The 19,815-nt window shown below is 43.4% G+C and overlaps 1 protein-coding gene across 22 annotated transcripts in view; it reads right to left on the minus strand.

The window, feature by feature from the left end:
• The window catches only part of DNM1 (dynamin 1), a 133,550-nt gene that overhangs the window by 45,330 nt on the left and 68,405 nt on the right, over window positions 1-19,815 (minus strand). For 11 of the 22 annotated variants that reach the window (XR_014544050.1, XR_014544051.1, XR_014544052.1 and 8 more), the window contains exons 12-16: window positions 19,011-19,081; window positions 17,630-17,681; window positions 15,505-15,516; window positions 7,409-7,522; window positions 6,639-6,650 (exon numbers count right to left, since the gene is read on the minus strand). Coding sequence is in view for 18 of the 22 variants with exons in the window: in XM_083597264.1 (XP_083453390.1) it covers window positions 6,639-6,650; window positions 7,409-7,522; window positions 15,505-15,516; window positions 17,630-17,681; window positions 19,011-19,081 (261 nt within the window). In the remaining 4 variants the exon portion in view is untranslated. The remainder of the gene's footprint in view (window positions 1-6,638; window positions 6,651-7,408; window positions 7,523-15,504; window positions 15,517-17,629; window positions 17,682-19,010; window positions 19,082-19,815) is intronic. The other 11 variants (XM_083597265.1, XM_083597271.1, XM_083597267.1 and 8 more) reach the window with 3 other exon arrangements.

A 19,815-nucleotide genomic window follows, 5' to 3' on the forward strand; every position in this document is an offset into this window, starting at 1 on the left:
TTGGACGTAGGGCAGTGTAAGGCAAGTCTAACCCCATCCATTTCCCCATTACACACCATCAGCCACTCCCTTCACATCAGGCAAGAACCCCATCTATGCTAAGACCTTCGCCCCTTTAAGACCCTTTTACATTCCAACCATTTCCTTCAGCGGGGGCGGTGGGGGGGGGGGAGAGAGAGAGAACAAGGCAGCTTTTGCGGGAAAAGGCCGGGTATTTTGCTAATGGGGCCCAGATGTTTTCACCACCTAGTCTGGTTGCCCAGCTCCACTGCAACGGGGTGGGAATAGGCTGGGCTACTCTCAAGCAACAGAGGTACCTTGCTTGACTCAATGGCCAAACTTGCTCTGCTTCTCTTGTGCAGAAAAAAGCAGCCCTTTGGTTTAGCCGCCACAGAGAGGTTGGGACAAAAAAAGCACAACATAACCTTACGAAAGAGGGGATGTGGGAGGGGGGTTCAAGCCCCCTATTGTGCGTGTGTGCACACACACATACAAATGCACATAGCCCTCAAGAGATAATTCACTGAATCCTCAATACGTTAATTTAAAAAACAATAAGGAAAAGCCTTTGAACTCCATTAGGCTGGGTATTAAATTGGGTGGAGGGGGATTCCAAAACAAACTAACCTGATATTATTATTATTATTATTATTATTAAAAAGGTAAAGGTACCCCTGACCGTTAGGTCCAGTTGCAGATGACTCTGGGGTTGCACACTCATCTCGCTCTATAGGCCGAGGGAGCCGGCGTTTGTCCGCAGACAGCTTCCAGGTCATGTGGCCAGCATGACTAAGCCGCTTCTGGCAAACCAGAGCAGCACACGGAAACGCCGTTTACCTTCCCACCGGAGTGGTACCTATTTATTTACTTGCACTTTGACGTGCTTTCAAACTGCTAGGTGGGCAGGAGCTGGGACTGAACAATGGGAGCTCACCCCGTCGCGGGGATTCGAACCACCAACCTTCTGATCGGCAAGCCCTAGGCTCTGTGGTTTAGACCACAGCGCCACCCGCGTCCCTATTATTATTATTCTTTCAATGCCACCCTTCCTTTGAAGATCACAGGGCGGCTTACAATATAAAAACACAAAAATGCATACCATAATAACAATCAATAACAACAGTACACCCCCACATTGTTTAAAAGGCTATAAATTTTTTAATTAAGCAAAGGCCTGCGAGAAGATGTTTATGACTGGCGCCTAAGTATATACCTGTCTTTCTGACTTCCTGGGCACAGTATTCCACAAACAGGGAGCCACTGCAGAAAAGGCCCGTTCTCATGTTGCCGCCCTGCAGACCTCTTGCAGAGGAGGCACACGAAGAAGGGCCTCAGATTATAATTGCAGGGTCCGGGTCATATGTGGAGACTGTCCTTGCAGTATTGTGTTCTTAAGCCATTTAAGGCTTTATAGGCCCAGAAACTAATTGGCAGCCAGGGTTGGCGTTATATGCTCAAACTGTCTTGCCCCAGCGAGGAACCTGGCTGCTGAATTCTGCACCCGTTGAAGTTTCTGAACTGTCTCCAGAGGCAACCCCACATAGAATGCACTGCAGTAATTTAACCTAGATGTTAGATCTATAGCTCCTGGGCTAATGTACAGATCAAGACACAGTTATTTTTCAGAATTTGAAGTTGACCGAATTTTGCAATATTGTTTTCAGCTCAAAGAAAAGTATCAAATCCATTTTTTTAAAAAAATCTTATTTTGGAATTTAGAAATGCATGCACCAAGATTAAATATATACTTTGTGATAAAATACATATCTATAAATGAATTTAATTTTTCTGCAGATTTCTTTAAAAATTACATATTAATATAGAGGCTGGGCTGAACAGTTTTATGAATGAACACGTGAAACTGACACAGACCAAAACCTATCTATCCATTTATTATACTGCCCTATACCCATTGATCTCAGTGTGTTCCATATCAGCCTGATCCAGTCATTCTCTCTCTCTGTGTGTATCTAGTCTCTAACATGTATACATGAAAATGCATAGTTATGAACCCTAAGGTACTCCCTGGCAGTGCACAGACTGCCATTTTACACCCTGAAGATCCTGGGTTATACAGTGGAACCTTGGTTGTCAAATGCTTCAGAAACCGAACACTTCGGAACCCGGAAGTGAATGTTCCCATTTTCGAACACACCTCGGAAGTCGAATGGCTTCCGAGGCACATTTCTCAATTTTACCCAATCACTTTGCTGACAGCCCTTTGCTCCTTGGTTGTTGAACGTTTTTCAGCAGGGGCAGAGTCTACTGTCCCTCAGACCTTGTGGGGGGCCTGACTATATATTTTTTTTGGGGGGGTGGGGAGAACGAATTCCTATGCCCCACAAATAACCCAGAGATGCATTTCAAATAAAAGGACACATTCTACTCATGTAAAAACACACTGATTCCCGGACTGTCTGCAGGCCGGATTTAGAAGGCAATTGGGTTGGATATGGCCCCTGGCCTTAGTTTGCCTACCCATGGTTGAACGGTCTTCCGGAACGGATTACATTTGACAACCAAGGTTTCACTGTATTTCAAACAGTTGACCACATATTGTAGGTCATACAGCCTTTTCTGGTAATTCTTAAACTCATCACCCTGGCTTTTAAATCAGTGGAGACCAGACAACTATATTGGAGAGTAACTGAACACAGCAAGAGCGTAAGGAGAGCCAGCTGGATCGTGCCAATGGCCAGTGCTTTAAAAAAAATAATAATTAAAAAATGGTGCTGGTACTAACCATGAAGTGGTCACAGTAAGTGCCATCCTTTAAACATAGGTTGGGGGAAAGTTGCTGGTACCCCCTTGAAAAAAAAAGCACTGCCAATGGCCCTTCTAGTCCAGCACAGTTGACTGTGGTCAACTAGATATTTGTGGGGAACCTGCAAGCCAAGCCAAGCCCAAGCACAAGAACACTCCCCACCCGCCTGGGGTTTCCGGCAGCACTATTCAGAAGCACTTCCTGCCTCCAACTGGGGAGGCAGAGCACAGCTATTGTGGCTAGTGGCCACTGATAGTCGCGTCCTCCGTGAAATTTGTCCAATCCTCTTTTAAAGTCATCGCTGTGGGTTAAACCACAAAGCCTAGGGCTTGCCGATCAGAAGGTCGGCGGTTCGAATCACTGCGACGGGGTGAGCTCCCGTTGCTCGGTCCCTGCTCCTGCCAACCTAGCAGTTTGAAAGCACGTCAAAGTGCAAGTAGATAAATAGGTACCGCTCCAGCGGGAAGGTAAACAGTGTTTCCGTGTGCTGATCTGGTTCGCCAGAAGTGGCTTAGTCATGCTGGCCACATGACCCGGAAGCTGTACACCAGCTCCCTCGGCCAATAAAGTGAGATGAGCATCGCAACCCCAGAGTTGGCCATGACTGGACCTAATGGTCAGGGGTCCCTTTACCTTTAAGCTGGCGGCTATCGCTGCTTCCTGTAGGAAAGAGTTCCATAGTTTATTCATGCACTATGTGAAGGACATCTGTCCTCAACCTTCCAACCTTCAGCTTCATTTGATGCCCACAAGTTCTCCCCCTTATAAGAGGTGGAGAAATACTTTTCTCTCTCCGTTTTCTCCATACTACGCAAAATTTGGCAAACTCCTATCATGTTGACTCTTCCTTGCCTTTTCTCTAAACTAAAATGTCCCAAATGCTGCCACCTTCCCTCATAAGGGAGTCTCTCCATCCCCTTGATCATTTTGCTTGGCCTTTTCTGAACTCTACAACGGCAGACTGAGTAGGGAGCCTTCAGCGATGTGACGGTGGTGGCAAGTCCTTGGGCAATGGTAATAAGATCAGGCAGGGGTGTTACAAATGTGTTCTGTTTTCACCTGTGAAATGCCAGAGGTTATGGCACTCTCCATGAACACTGGAGACAGCTGGCACCCAGGAGCACCCTTCATTGTAAAGCCAACAAGCTGAAAGACATGATCTGCAAAAAAAATAAAATCCTAGGGCTCTCTATAAATTCCTACTAAAATATACTGCTTTGCTTCCAAGTGAAAACTGCTTATGTTTCCCTCCAAAGAGGCCAAGGAGTGGGACCTATGAAAGAGGAGGGGTGTGTGGGTGTAGGGATATGGTGCTGAAGTGGAGCGGGAGGGGCAGAAATAAAAACATGTTCCCCCTTTCCCTTCCACTCTGGTTGAAACAAAGGCCCCTTTCTTCTGCTCAGCTCCTGCCCCATCAGCACTTGGGTCTCCCTGCATTTATTCAAGGGATGGTGGCTGGCAGGTAGCTGCCTTAATTGGGCAATGCTGCCTCTCGCCATCCATCCAGAAGGGAAACAATACAAATCTGCAGCTGGTATTCAGCCCGAGGGCTGCCCTCACCCAAGGATTAAAAGGAACTGCTATCCCCACACACTTCAGCCCCAAGCCCTGCAGCTGGAACTAGTTAAAATGGCTTATGTTTCTGAACTGCAGTCATTCCCATCACCTCTGAGTAACTGGGGGATTCTGGACACCTCTGGAATCCAGATGCAGAGGTCAATTTGACATCGAAACCCAATGTTTGTGTCTCTCACACTCTCCTGCCTTCACGCCTAACTCTGAGGTGGATGGACAGCAAGGGCCTATCAATTTGACAGACATATGCTGTCTTGGAAGCTTTGTGTCGGCAGCAACGGGGTGAGTGATTGATACTGCAATACCTTTGATGACCAAAGTGCTACTAATTCATGCTTGCCCATCTGATGGATGGGTGAAGATCTCAGAAGGAAGGGGTGCTGTCTCAGGAGCTGCTTAACCAGAAATAAGGGCCATTCATTGTGTACAATAGCACACTGTTGGTCTGAAATGCAGCTAACCTTTATGATAAATCCATGTGGTTTGAAATAAGGAACATCTGGAAACATAGTACTCGGGTTACAAGGGAGAGGCCGCTCTCCCCATTACTCCCTTTTCATCAGGCAGAACTGGAAAGGTAGCTAGGGGCCATTTCATACATGATGTTTTATTTACCTAAATGGATTTGGGGGAGGAGGCAGGAATAAGTACACCATCATGTGTGAAGGCAGTGCACTCATCTATTTCAGTTCCTTGGAGGGTCCTGCAATGGGAACAGGTGCATTTTTACTTGGCAAAAGAAGCTAAGAGCATTGCACCATGTTAAAGATCAACAGCAGTTTTACCGGGTGAAATTTACAGACTTTCAGTAGTTTGCAATGAGCAAATCAAAGAAAAGCCATTGAAATAGCTCAACACAACAGGTGCTTCAAGTGGTTCCCCCAAATTCAGCTGAAATTGCAACTTATACTGGCTTCTCCAGTCTCACTATTATCCCCGGAATGGAATCCCTGTATATTTTGATAATAAACCTGATTTGCCATGGGAGTCGAATAATTTCGATTGCAACTGTACATGCTTGCTGAATATGCACATTTTCTGCAAACAAACAAACAATCTCTATAATCATACATTTGTATGTCACGCTCTCTTAAAGGCCCACTTCGTTGGGGTATGCACATTTCTGTGCCTGTTACTTGGTTGGAGAAGTTCAGGAAAGTGCAAATATTGGATGGCTGTGTTTTAGTTCTCATAACGTGCAGCTTTAAAATGCAAACCAAATCTAGTTTCTCCCCCAACCTTACTATAGAACCATCAACATATCTCCCAGCCTTTATCTTCTTTTCTCCCTAAAACTGCCATTACCACCCTTTCAGCTGCCCTCAAACCCCTTCCTGATTGGTTGGGTGGCATTTCTTTGAACTCTGATGCCCAGATCCTGACAGATGAGAGACTCAAGTAGGTAGGTAACCTATCTGAAGGGCTGCTATTTGATCGCTTTATAGTAAAACGAAACCTTTGTAGTAAAAGGAACCCTCAGTCTGATTTCAAACCCCCAAACCTACAAACCTAAGCTAGACAGAGGAAATCCTTGTTAGAGTCTGATTTATTTTCTACACATTCCAATCTGATTTATTAGACAGGATTTGGCTAGGGAATTTGCCTTGCAGAAGCAGACATTATTGCTCATTCAAAACAATACTTTTCTCTCTTGCTCGCTAAAGACTCGCTATACATTTTGAAATCATGAGATGCACTAGCTACTTCAAACCATTGCATAGTCCATTTGTGGCTGAATTTCCCTCCCTCCCTCTCTCCCATGTGTGTGCAAATATATCTGTATTTTACCTTATTAAAAATAAAATAAAAAATCTAGCCCTCTGATCATCTACTGAGGGGATGCAATAACATAAAACTTAAACAAGTGAAAATAGCACAATTCACAAAACAACTGAAAGAGGTTAAATATATTACAGTTAACATACAATCATAAAGCTGCTCTAAAGCTACGGAACATCTCTCTCCCATGGACTGGGGGGAAAATAGAACCCCACAAGTGCCTGGGTAAATAAATATGTTTTAAGCTGGTGCCAAAATGAGATAAAAGTCACTACCAGAGGGGAAAGGATTCCGAAAAGGAAGACCCTGCTTTCCCAATTGCAGAATGAACCTTTTGCCCAACGATGAATTCTAAGGAGGGTTACCTCTGACAATTTTAAAATGGGCCTGCTAAGCACCCCCTAGGGCAATCAGAAATTTGACCCTATTTTTTAAATAATTCAGAAATGGCAATAAACATTTTTAAAAAAACAACAACAGCATATGTACAGTATAATGCAAAAATGTTTTCAAAACTTACCCGCAAGAATGTCTAGAAGTCAAGTTTAAAGGAAGGGAGAGATGAAGACGTGAGCACACTAGTGAGAGTGAGATAATACTGCCCTCTTCAAAAATGCAGTTGCCAGACCCAATAATTTTAGGTGCCAGTGGAGTCTTCCACCTATCCTGATATGATTGACGCCTCCCTTTTCAACTCATTCCTGTTGTGCTGAAGTCGGTTAGTTCACTTTACTGTGTGCTGAGCATGTCACATAACTATTTTAACACAACTTCCAATTCCAAGTTGGTAACTCCTCACAAGACTTCCAGAAGTAGGTTAGAGAGAGGAAGTTCAGAGGCATAGCAATTCACACAACCAGCTCACAACACTGTACATTCAAGCAGAAATTGACTTCACCATGTAATGTCAAAGTAGTGAGTTCAAGATTATCATAACTGGCCCACAGACTGCTTTGGGGTGAAATGGAAGGGGGAGAACTCAGGGTAAGTTCATAAGACCTGAAGTGTCTGATAAGCTACAACAATATATGGTGCTGCTGCTGAATTTTGCGGACTCCAAAAGTGGATCCAATGAGCCGTCAAGATTCTTTATTTTAAAATGTGTAACCCCTCTTTTTGAGGAACTTCCTCCACAAAGCTGCTTACAATATCCAGTAAAAACCAACTCCCCTTGACAATAAAATGTATTTCTTAAAAATACAAAATACAGTACAACTTAACAATTAACCAGCAGAAGTCCCCTTGATGGCAATTCAGAAGGAACAGAAAACAACAACAGAGAGTTCTTACCTCATCATCCTTGTACCATGAGAGGTTCTCAGCCGTCAGGACGAACCAGTACTCTTTGGAGCCACCCTTCATGATGCCAATGTTGTTGATGGTGAGCCAGCCCTTGCGGATCACCTGTGTTATAAAAACGTATCATTGTTACGCATGCCAGCAGCTGACTCAGTGGATAAGAAGAGAATGGCATTACACACACAAACATAGCAGCATATCAAACAGCAGGGCCGGCTCAACAGCTGCTTGGATATCCTCTATGGAGGATGAACGTACGCCAGCAAACTGAGACCTGCTTAAAAACAGGAGAAAGAGCCAGACCAAGAAGGCAAAAACTTGCTTATCTTAGCTCATATATCCTCTGCCAAGAACACATGAGGAAGGCTCTAGGGCAGAGATCTATAGGGCTGCAGTGAAGAGCATCAAAACCTCTGATGCCTTTGCCAGACATCAGAAAACAAATCATAGTAAGAGGTCCAAGTCTGAAGTCAGGAAGGTACACACCATTCAGCAAGACTTGGAAGGGGAAGTCTTATTGGGTTGCAAGGTGAGTATTAAAAAGACATTACAAAAGACCAGAATCAAGGGCTATGGTGTTCCAGAATAAAATAAGAGGAACATCTCAAGAACAACAGACATCTGGGAGCCCCAGTTTTTCCATTCTTGATGGTGGGGATAAACAGGGCTCTGTGTACTCTGTAATTCAGTGCAAGTGCAGGGAACCCCCAACCTCACAACTCAGTTTTCATTTTGTCAAAGGAAATTTCTGCCTCATACGACTACCAAAATAGATTTGAAAATGTGTTGGTAATATCCAGCAAAATCTCAGAGGAGTTATATCAGCATTTCCTGTGCTCATCAAATGTGGTTTCAGGACCACATGCCACTCTCCTTTACACGAATTAAGTATGCAGAAATTGTCATTCCCTGACATATGCCATACAGGCTAAAGAGTTCAGCTTATCTTTGCATGGTACCTGTGTTGCTTTGGCACAGTTTTTTTAAAAATCTGCAGTACACACAACCGTGTTTAGACCCCACTCCGTAGCAAAGACTGAGTAGATCAAACAAAAAAAAGAGGATTGCAATCAACAAACAATTGAGTTAATAGCATTTTAAAAAACAACAGTGAGTATCTGGAAGCAAAGGTGCATCTGGAATTCATATCCTGGATTTAATATGTGTTTGTGTGTGAGAGAGAGACAGAGACAGAGAGAATGAGAGTGCCGTACTTGGGAGGTGCATTGTCACTACACCAAGAAACAATCAGCCTGCAGCAAACTACAGTCTGAAAAATCTTTTAGCATGAACCATCTGTGTTCCACGAGGAAAACGGAGTACTACAAAGACCAACACAACTGCTAAACTGACTGATTTTCTTTCTTTCTTTCTTTCTTTCTTTCTTTCTTTCTTTCTTGTGAAGACAATTGCACAACTACTGCCTCTCATTCTGCAACAGCAACACCACCATCAACATGTCTAGCTACATGAGTCTATGACACTCTTTGCAAGTTGTGGTAACGCTACAGCTAGTGGTTTGCCATGACCATGCCAATGGCCCCTGCATCCTCTCCTAGCACGAGGAGGGGGAAATAAGCCATAGTCCCTGAATTAACATTTGGTCTCAACTGAGGACTGTGGCTTGTTTCCCGCCACATAGCCGAGGGCTTCTCCACACTCACCGTTTGTTCACTCTTTTCCAAGCATAGGTCTGCGCTTTGAAGCTCCATGTCTGGGTGCTCTTTCAGGTTTTCTGTGAGTTGCTGGATTCAGCTTTAAAGAGTGGCTTTTCGTGGGGGAAGTAGAGCAAAAAAGGGCACTCAGATATGGAGTTCTAAAGCACAAACTGCCTGGAAAGCATAGAGGAAAAGTAAGTGTGGATAAGCCCCAAGATGTAAAGCCAAGGTTTGGTCTTGGTTTCTTTGAGCAAAACAAATCATAGTCCCTGGACAAAAAGGCTTGTGGTTTGTTGTCCCTGCTTGCACTAGAGGAGAAGTGAAGAGGAAGAGGAACCCATTTGCACATTGACAGTAAACCATTAACTGCAGCTTACTATGATGTGTTCATAAGGTAACCATGTGTCCTACTTTGCAATGACAGGTTTCTATTTTGAAAGGCTGTCAGATGGCAGCCCTCTATTTGAATGTATTCTCCGTCTGAGGGTTGTTAAGTCCAAGTCTGGTTTAAAGATAAAGGAACCATAAAAAGGGAGAGGAACCTTGAAGTTGCCCACAATGGCTAGTTAGTAGAACCTGGTATCCTGTTTCTATTTAAATTATAGTAATTATTTCCAAATTTGCATTTGTACATATGAATTACCACATGCCAGCTTCTGTAATTCTTGAAGATTCTGTATTCTTGGATACCAGGCACTGTATCCTTCCCTTAGTGCTTGATAAAACTTTATAATAAAGTTTTAGTGCAGGTATGAGCGCTCAAAACTCAAAGACAGCCTGAACATTTAATTGCCAAATTTCTTCTGCAAACCAGTTTCCCCCCCCCAAAAAAATGGAACCATCACACTTTTTAGCACACCTGGATTAAAATTTAGAAGGGTTGCAAGGGAATAAGGAGGTGGGATAAACTTCTTTGGCGAGGCCACTCTGGTCCCTGGGTTATCATAGCTGTTATAAAGAATAGCTGCTCTGAAAACACATGGAAGAAAAATCTGGAAGCCAAGAAAATTCCACTTGTTAAATAAAATAAGTTCATCCAAGTACGCATGTGTGCCTCCTAAAGGCCCTGAATAAAGAGGGAGGTTTTTGTGGGGAGGGTTGTATTCAGATTCTTTCTTTCTTTAACTCATGGGATGTATTTAAACAATCTTCTCTCAGCTTAACAACAAGATAGCATATGAAGCTATAATTTGATGTTGGCTTAAGATCCTGGCTTGTTTTGAAGCCATTAGCCACAGTTTTCTGGTTCAGATAAAATGGAAAAACTATGGTTAATTGAAGATTTTCCCCTGATTCAATGACTCCTGGTGCAAAAGTAGGAGTGAAGGGCCAGAATGCACAAACCATACCACTCTTATCTAGACTTTCTTTCTTCTTACTCCTCTTTCTTTATTATTTATTTCATCTTGGAGAGACCTACTTCTGCTCCCACTACAGCCTCCTGGTTTTAATCTTTTTATTAATTACAGCTAATCCCCCCCCCCCAGTTATACTCAGAAACAGACTAATTATTAACACATGAAGGGAAGCAACATTACAGAAAAGTAAACTTCACTGGAAGGAAAGCAGTATGAAGATGTGTAAGATATTACGGCATTACAATCACTTATTTAAATAAAGATTGTTTATTTGTTTACAAAGATAGTCAACTTAACTCAAAAGCTTTACACTGCCTCCCTTCCCTTAACTCTTCAATCTTCATTCGTTTTGCTATCTCTGTGACTTTGATGTCAGAGAGCAAGATCTCATGTCGGATCCCCCATTCCTGCTGCCATGGAAACATCTGGGGAGGCCTGGGAAATAGCTCAGATCCAAAGAACCCAAAGCCAACACGCCCCCAAACCAGGAAGAGATCTAGAGCAGCTCCCAAGCTAGTCTGAATTTCTCTTGACAAAAGAAAAAGGCAGAGGAGTTGAAGGGTGATCCTTTGACCTCACATCTGCCCTGCCAGTGAGACCTCAGCAGGGTTTTGGATGGGCAGTTAAACCAACTTCAGATTCCACACACCCAAAACATATAATTTAGGATTGCACAGTCATTGGATGAAAATATATTTCATAGTTAATCTTTAATTTAGCAATGCACAAATCAAATGTAACACCACAATTTATCTTTCCAGTTTTTCCATTGTCTATTTAACCTACACGTGGAATAAGGTATCAGCAAAACGCATGTGTTTGTACTGGTTCCCTTTAAGGCCAACACAGGAGGATTCCACCATATCTTTTGCAAACCTTTGGACCTAGATGTCATCCTTCCACATTTTAAAGTGAAACTATTTCCTGCCCTAACTTCTAGTTCTAATAAAATGTAAGGGACTCCTTTGTTGCCTTGGAATAATTTCAAATCCAGGTCACAGTGGTTCTTATTTCTGGTTGAAATAAAATCCCTTAATGGGAAATATTGAAATAAATGGAACAGACTCATGATTCATTTGAAGCCGTAGTTCATCTAGGCATCCAGTTCTTCCCTGCTCCACTTCAACAAGTATTGTCAAGCCATGTGCACTCAATTTGAATTTATTCCCAGGCAAGTCTGCTTTTTCTGCTTTTTCCTATTTATAACTCCACTGGTGTTTTAAATACACAGTGTATTTGTACGCTAGTCTATATTAAAATATGGTTGCATCTTTTAGTGGTGAGCTGCTCTACACTTGCAGCTTGTGGTGTGACTTTAAGCAAGCATGCCTAGCATCTTTGCCTAAAATCCCTTCACACAGCCACATATTGCACTTCAGCGATTGGATTTTCAGTGCTTACAGCCTAGTGCATTACTGCGAAACCAGCTTCCCATTTGTTGCATTAATACTGCAAGTCCTTTAGGTAGCAGGTTCCTTCCTCCAGGCAGAATGAGCCATCCAGGCTGCCCCAACTATTGCTCTCTCCAGCCATGTAAACTGTGGAACGAAGGACGCAGTTGCCGTCCAAGTGCATATAAAGAGTTAGGTGAACAGGAAACAATGGGACACAGTTCTTTCCACCAAACTACAGGAAGTAATGGCCACAATAATTCTGGAATTCTCTAAGCAGAAAACACAAATTCTGCAACCGGAATTAAGTATCTCTCCAGCCGCCCCATGGCACAGCCTATAGCAAACCTAAGCAACTTAAGACTGAACACAGCTTCACTAGCCATGTATTGCAGCCTGCTATCTGATTGACAGCTGTCACGTTTATTTTTCCGCCCAAGGCAGCCAGCAACAGAAAGAGGGTTACAGAGCCACCAGACGTGGCTGGTATGTACTGCTGGCTGAGTTGTAGAAGCCAAACTTATAGGAACAGTATCCTCACAATTCAGAGGATATCTCTGGCCTACCTCATAGCAGACTACATGCGATAGCAGCAAATCTATAATTTTGGACAGAACCTTATTGCTAATCACGTTTAAAGGAGGCAGGTGTCGGGGGGGTTAGTTTAAACCCCAAAGGGGTACAAATGTAAGGGAGGCAGAATCCTCTTCCCCATCTACTAGTCTTCTTCAGCCCACCAGGGGTCCTGTGTTCAGTTTTGGGCACCACAGTTAAAGGAGTATATTGATAATCAGTGCTGCATAATGGTTAGAGTGTTGGACTAGGACCTGGGAGACCAGGATTCAAATCCCCACCCAACCATGAAGCTCATTGGGTGACCTTGGGCCTAACCTACCTCACAGGGTTGTTGTGAGGATGAAATGGGGGGAAGGAGAACCACGTACACCACCTTGAGATCATTGGAAGGTAAAAGTGGTATATAAATGTAACAAATAAATAAAATAAAATAAATGTGCAGAGGAGGGCGACCAAGATGATCAAGGGTCTGGAAACCAAGACTATTGTTCTATGGCTCTATGACTGCCTGAAGTCCACTTTCCTTGCACCCATGACCTGATACCAGAAGTGAGCTCAAGTGGGAGAAAATTGCTTGGGAATTCAGTAACCCATGCCTAGAAACCCTATGGGTACTTTAAATCGCACCATCTCCCTGTTAGACATGATTGATAACAGGCTTGTGTTTCTGTAGTTTGGACCTGAAGGTGACACCACATATTATGCAGCAGACATGATTGCTGTGGCAACAATGGCATTATAATGGTTTCTCTCCTGCAAACACTGTTGACAGGTGAGTGACGTACCTGTGACTTTAAACCAGAGGAGAAAGGAGGCAGATCATGATCTACTGGCAAATCACTGAACTGCAGGAGATTGGTAAGGTTTTCTAACTTGCAGCTGTGTTGTAATAGCAACAGCAAAAATCCTCTTTTGCGCCCCTGCCCCCAAAATAGGCTGCTAGGATCACTGATCTGTATTCACTCAGATGTAAATCTATATTTTAATATGTAGGCAATCCTAATTTATGGCTCACTGGATGGAAAGGATCCTTGGGCAACAAGTCTGCAATCCAGTTATGGTTGGTGGACCTTAAGGGTCCTGGGTTAAAAAAATAAAATAGGCATGAAGTCTGCCCATTGCTGTTTCAAACTCCTGCATATGCATCTATGGGATTACAAACTGGAAGGGGTCCTCAAAGCTGTTTGAAGATGCAGGTATGTTGTCCATGCTGAATTTGTTTGCTGCAGGAAACATGGGTCAACCCACAGCCATCACATCTGCCATGGAAGAAGCAGAGTCACCTCAATTACTTTTTATTTCCTTTGGAGCAGGATTTCTACTTTTAGTTGCAGATCTCCCTGCAAGTCTTTTCTAAATAAAAAAACAACAACCAGGCCTTTGGCTGATTAATATTCTACAGCCTTTTAAATGTGTTTGTGGGAGGGGGAGTTATTGTTTAGCTATTTCTGTTTTAACTATTTAATTGTGCTTTTATCTCATGTTTTTATCTTGTGAACCGTCCTAAGATTTTTACTATACTAATAATTTTATTATTTGTATTCCACCAATCTGACTGGGTTGCCCCAGCCACTCTGGGTGGCTTTCAGCATATACAGAAACATAATAAAACATCAAGTGTTAAAAACCTCCCAATACAAGGCTGCCTTCAGACGTCTTCTAAAAGTTGTGTAGTTCTTTATCTCCTTGACATATGAAGGGACTGAGCTCCACAAGATGGGTGCCACTCAGTGCTTTTTTTTCTGGGGGAACACAGGGGTATGCATGCCCCTAAACATTTTGTGAATCTAAGTTTGGCCTCATTGAGGGGCAGTATTTCAATATGAGTAGGAAAATGAGAGTACCCCTAAACATTTTTTTGGGGGGGGGAAGCACTGGTGCCACTACTGAGAAGGCCCTCTGCCTGGTTCCCTGTAACTTTGCTTCTCGCAGTGAGGGAACTGCCAGAAGGCCCTTGGAGCTGGACCTCAGTGTCCGGGCAGAACGATGGGGGTGGAGACGCTCCTTCAGGTATACTGGACCGAGGCCGTTTAGGGTTTTAAAGGTCAACAACAACACTTTGAATTGTGCTCGGAAACATACTGGGAGCCAATGTAGGTCTTTCAAGACTGGTATTATATGGTCTCGGCCACCACTCCCAGTCACCAGTCTAGCTGCCGCATTCTGGATTAGTTGTACTTTCTGGGTCACCATCAAAGATAGCCCCACGTAGAGCGCATGGCAGTAGTCCAAGTGGGAGATAACCAGAGCGTGCACCACTCTGGCGAGACAGTCTACGGGCAGGTAGGGTCTCAGCCTGCGTACCAGATGGAGCTGATAAACAGCTGTCCTAGACACAGAATTGACCTGCGCCTCCATGGACAGCTGTGAGTCCAAAATGACTCCCAGGCTGCGCACCTGGTCCTTCAGGGGCACAATTACCCCATTCAGGACCAGGGAGTCCTCCACACCTGCCCGCCCCGTCTCCCAAAAACAGTACTTCTGTCTTGTCAGGATTCAACCTCAATCTGTTAGCTGCCATCCATCTTCCAACCGCCTCCAGACCCTCACACAGGACCTTAACCATCCTCACTGATCTCGGATTTAAAAGAGAGATAGAGCTGGGTATCATCCGCAGACTGATGAACACCCAACCCAAACCTCCTGATGATCTCTCCCAGCAGCTTCATGTAGATGTTAAAAAGCAAGGGGGAGAGGACGAAACCCTGAGGCACCCCACACAAGTGAGAGCCCAGGGGTCTGAACACTCATCCCCCACCACCACTTTCTGAACACGGCTCAGGAGGAAGGAGCGGAACCACTGTATAAAAGTGCTCCCAGCTCCTCTAGACAGTCGAGAAGGATACCATGGTCAACAGTATCAAATGCCTTTTGATGAAGGACATTATATAAATCTATTGAATAAATCTAATAAAGAATAATAATGAATACCCATTTTCACTCTTTTCACCAACTAGTGACTTTTGCTCCCTCATTTTCTGTTCTGCCGGACACAGTATTATGGTTTTACTGTCTGCAGCCAACGGAGGCATCCCAGCTTTTCCCCAGATGCACCTAAATTAGTACTTGTTAGCACTGCACATTGAGTGGCCTTTTTTACTCACCAGGATCTCATCCTGCAAAAAGAGGGCCATAGCAACAACAGCAGCAGCAGCAAAGACGGGAGCAAAGAAAGGAGAAATCATTACTCAAGAAAGCGGGAGGAGGAGGAAGAAACTAGGCTCCAAAAATAAAGGGGGAGGGGGAAAATATAAATATATAACAAAACCAAACATTTATCACTAGAACCTTTTGCTAAATCAGCACTCTAGTTGCAAAAACAGCAAAAAGACCACATCACAAAACAAAATCTGCTTAGGTAAAAGGGGGGGGGGGGAGTTTTGTTTTGGTTTTAAAGCACCTAAAATTGAAACAGACTGAACAGGTCTGCAGGGCCTCCTCCTCTCCCACTTGGGTGGTATAAAGTGGCTGGCCTTGCCTGAGAAGCAGTGAAGAAGTACTGTAGCCTTTTCAGAAAGGGCCTTGGGCCTAAGTCCATCTACTGGTAGGTCTGAGGTTACATTCATGCTACACATTTATATTTATTTTATACCACTTTAACTGTCACGGCTTCCTTTAAAGAACAGCAAGAATTGTAATCTGGCAACTGTGTGCTGAAGCTTCCTCCAGCAGAAAGCGGAACCCCTGATCACAGGGTTGATCCCTCAGCAACAGGGGGAAACAACTCTGTGTTTTAAACACGCCGTAAATGGGTGTCCATAGCTGTCAACGTTTCCCTTTTCTTGTGAGGAATCCTATTCGGAATAAGGGAATTTCCCTTAAAAAAAGGGAAACGCGGACAGCTATGGTTTTGTCCCATGGTGACACAGGGGCTGCAGTGAAGGAAGTTCTTTACCCCACCCAAACGGGGCCTGAAAATTTCCAAACTCATAAGAACTTTAGAAGATTGAATAACACCCCAGATGTTTCCTTTAAAATGCAACCTTTTCAGCGTTGTTCTCACGTAATTCTTTCGATAATAAAGGTTGTATACAATGCTAAATGTACGCAGAGAAGACCCACTGGAAGTGAGAGACATGACATAGGCTGTGTTCACATGGCTGTTTATTCGATTTCCATGACGTTTCTCAACTGTTCCACATTACATTTGAACTTTCACAACATGTAAAATCCACTTCCAAAACTAGTGGAATATAGTGGAACTATAATGGAATACAGTGCATGTTTAACACTCAGTTCCATGTTATTTGCAAAAGGATTCTTTTCTGGAATCAAATAACATGGAAATGAGCACTAAATTTGTACTAAATTCTGCTTTTGTTCCAGAAGTGGGTTTTGAGTCATGTGTAAGCTCAAGTATTAATGCAGAACTTAACAGTTAGAGAAAAGTCATGGAAATGGAGTAAACTGTCATGTGAATGCAGCCTAGCTTATTAGGTCCATTAATTTAAATGGAACAACTCTACAAAATAGTTGTATTTGGCTACAACTCTAAGCCTGTGAGAAAGGACCATGCTGTTCTTAATTTTTGTAAAGTGCAGAGCAACTTTAGAAATTCAGTAATAAAAACCAAAACCACAATGAGCACAACTGTTATTCTATTATTACTATTAATATTATGCTCTTTGGCCACATTGAAGTCAATCTGAAAAGATAGTAATGGCTAAATTCAGTCCTACTCATTTCAGTAATACTTACTCCCAGGTGGGTGGAAAGAATTAAAGCCTAACTTTGTTTGGATCCTATCAATTACCATTATTATTATTATTATTACTGCCACTATCACCATCCACGAGGTTATCCCACCATACACCATGCAGAGACAAGTATACAACTACCAGTGAGGTATAAGACTGTAACAAAAGTGGGTTGTTTTCTTTTTAAAAACAAAAACAAAACTATTAGGAAGTGTGTATCCAACAATTAATTCAAGAAACTTATTTCAGGCCAACCAGTGGAGCTAGCAGGCAACAATACAATTAAAGCTTTATCTGATTAACTTTACTAATGAATATTAAAGCCCTAATGAGGATTACCCTCCAGGACCCCCCTACCACCCTGGGTATGGAATATTTTGCTTCAGTGAAATGGGTTCGATGAGTTGACATTTCGGTTCCTCCTGCCTTCCAAGATGTGTTAATGAAACTTCCATTGCCTCCTGCAAAGCAAAGTGAATATCCATCTCAAGGCTTTAAAATGTGGCCCAAGATAGCCACGAAAGGGGCTTACCTGATTCCCAGCTGTTTTCTTCTTGCTCATCTGGCTACTCCTTTGCTGAGCACTGCATGAGAAATAAATAAAAAAAAGGCTGAAGACGTTTTTCTTTTCTTTTCCAGTTTTGACTCTCTTGGGATGGCTCATATGAATCCAGATTTCTTGGCCTCTGCTTGAAATCCACGCTTAGCCTGAATTGCTCTCGCTGGAGGGGGGAAGTTTAATTTTTATCCCCCCTCCCAACTCCTTCTGTGATCCTGATGAAAATACCCCCCCACACACACACACATACACACTGTAGGTATTATTCCCAGGAAAGAAGTTCTCATTGCCATCAAGAAGAGAACTCAGTTCTTGCAACGCTCTTTCTTAAGTGGGTAACTGCTACTAACTCTCAGCACACAAGGTTCTCTGCTTGTGAAATTTAGGATATAAAGTGCTGTGCAGTATTATAACTGCTATTTCATGGGACTTCTAAAAATAATAATGGAAGAAAGGATATATTTACACATCCCAGGTGTCCTGTGCAGATGAGACTCACTTTTTACCAAACGTGCAAAGGAGTAGAAAAAGATGGGAATTATATTGGTAAAACTAAAGGCAAAATACATCACCCAGCTCACCACAAAGAACAAAACCTGGTGTAATATTGTATGGAGTTCTAGAAAAACATGAACAAGGGTTCATCCTCACTTCCTGTGCTTAGAAAGCATGGGTTTGAACAGTTTTACACATGATCTGTGGTTTCAAGGCATGGATTCGAGTGGTTTTGCCTTTGTCCTGGCACTTCCCCTTAGAAAACCTGCTCTTTGATGCTAAATCAGAACAGCAATTAGCAGGAAACCTGCTTGCCATTCATTCCGATTCAGCCCTAAACCATGGGTTGCCCCAGGGGAAAGCAGCAGGGCAAATGGAAGTGTAGATGAGCCCAAGTCTTGTGGCACCTTAAAGTTGTTTAAGCGTTCATGGGTTAGGATCTACTTCATCAGATGCATGAAGTGTATTCCTGAGCTGAATTCCATGGCATAAAAACTCGTGGGAAATGCAATGCAGAAGATAAAAACCATAATTAAAGGTCCCTCCAGAATCTTGTTTTCTTGCAGGTCTAATTGTGCTAAGTGTCACTGATGCAAAAATAGTGCATTAGTGATGGATTTAGTCTGGATTGTCCACACATCCTTCTGCTTTATTAGTTCTGTCATTGTATGATTGCCATCTGTAGGGGTGGCCCTCTTGCACGACAGCAAAATGAAAGTGGGACAACACAGTCTGCCCAGAACATTTTAGTCTTTAAAGTACCACAATATTCTTCTATCCTTTTTGCTGCAACTGATGAACACAACTGCTACTCCTCCAGGAAAAAACCACATGTCATCTCCTCATTGCTGGTACTTACTTGGCAAATCCAATAAAATCTTCATGGTTTGTGTTCATGTAGGCTAGTTCAATATCTATCAGGAGCATGACCTGGGGAGAGAAGATAAGAAGAGAGGAATGAAAAAGGTGAAGCCAGTTACTTGCTGGATTACTGCAATGTGTTCCACGTGGGGCTGCCCTTGGGCCTGGTTCGGAAGCTCCAGCCGGTGCAAAGTATTGATGGGGATATTTGGCTGACAACATGTGACACCCTTGTTAGAGCATCTTCACTGACTACCCACCAAGCCAGGTTCAAGGTCCTTGTATTTATTAAAGCCCTGAACAACTTAGGTACTGGTACTTCAGGGACTGACTGAACCCTTCTATCCCAGCTTCATCACCAAGATCATCTGCAATAGCATTGCTGGTCGTTCCCCAGATTGGCGAGTCTCATTTGACAACAAGAAACCCAGCCTTTAGTGGCATCAGCCCAGGACTGTGGAATGCTCTGCCAATAGAGACCTAGCAGGCACCTTCTGCCTCAATTTTTTAAACACTTACTGAACACCTTTCTATCCCATCAGGTTTGCAGGCTTTGCAGAGCACCACCGGCTACTGCTCTTCCTCACCACTCCTGCCACCTCCTTGTTTGAGAGGCAGAGAGGTGGGCAGGCAGTGGCATCCCCTGGTTGTCTTTCTCAGCATCACCAGTATTAAGTGGGTGAAAAAGCAGTTTGTGACACTGAAGAAGAGGAGCAGATTTGTTTGTGAGAGAGGGTGGGGGAGAGAAGGGGGCCCTTTCAAGATCTTAGCCCATGGCAGATTTCCCATCTGTGCTCAAGGCT

The sequence above is a fragment of the Podarcis filfolensis genome, assembly GCF_964270895.1.
Source record: "Podarcis filfolensis genome assembly, chromosome: Z".
Classification (NCBI taxonomy): Eukaryota; Metazoa; Chordata; class Lepidosauria; order Squamata; family Lacertidae; genus Podarcis; species Podarcis filfolensis.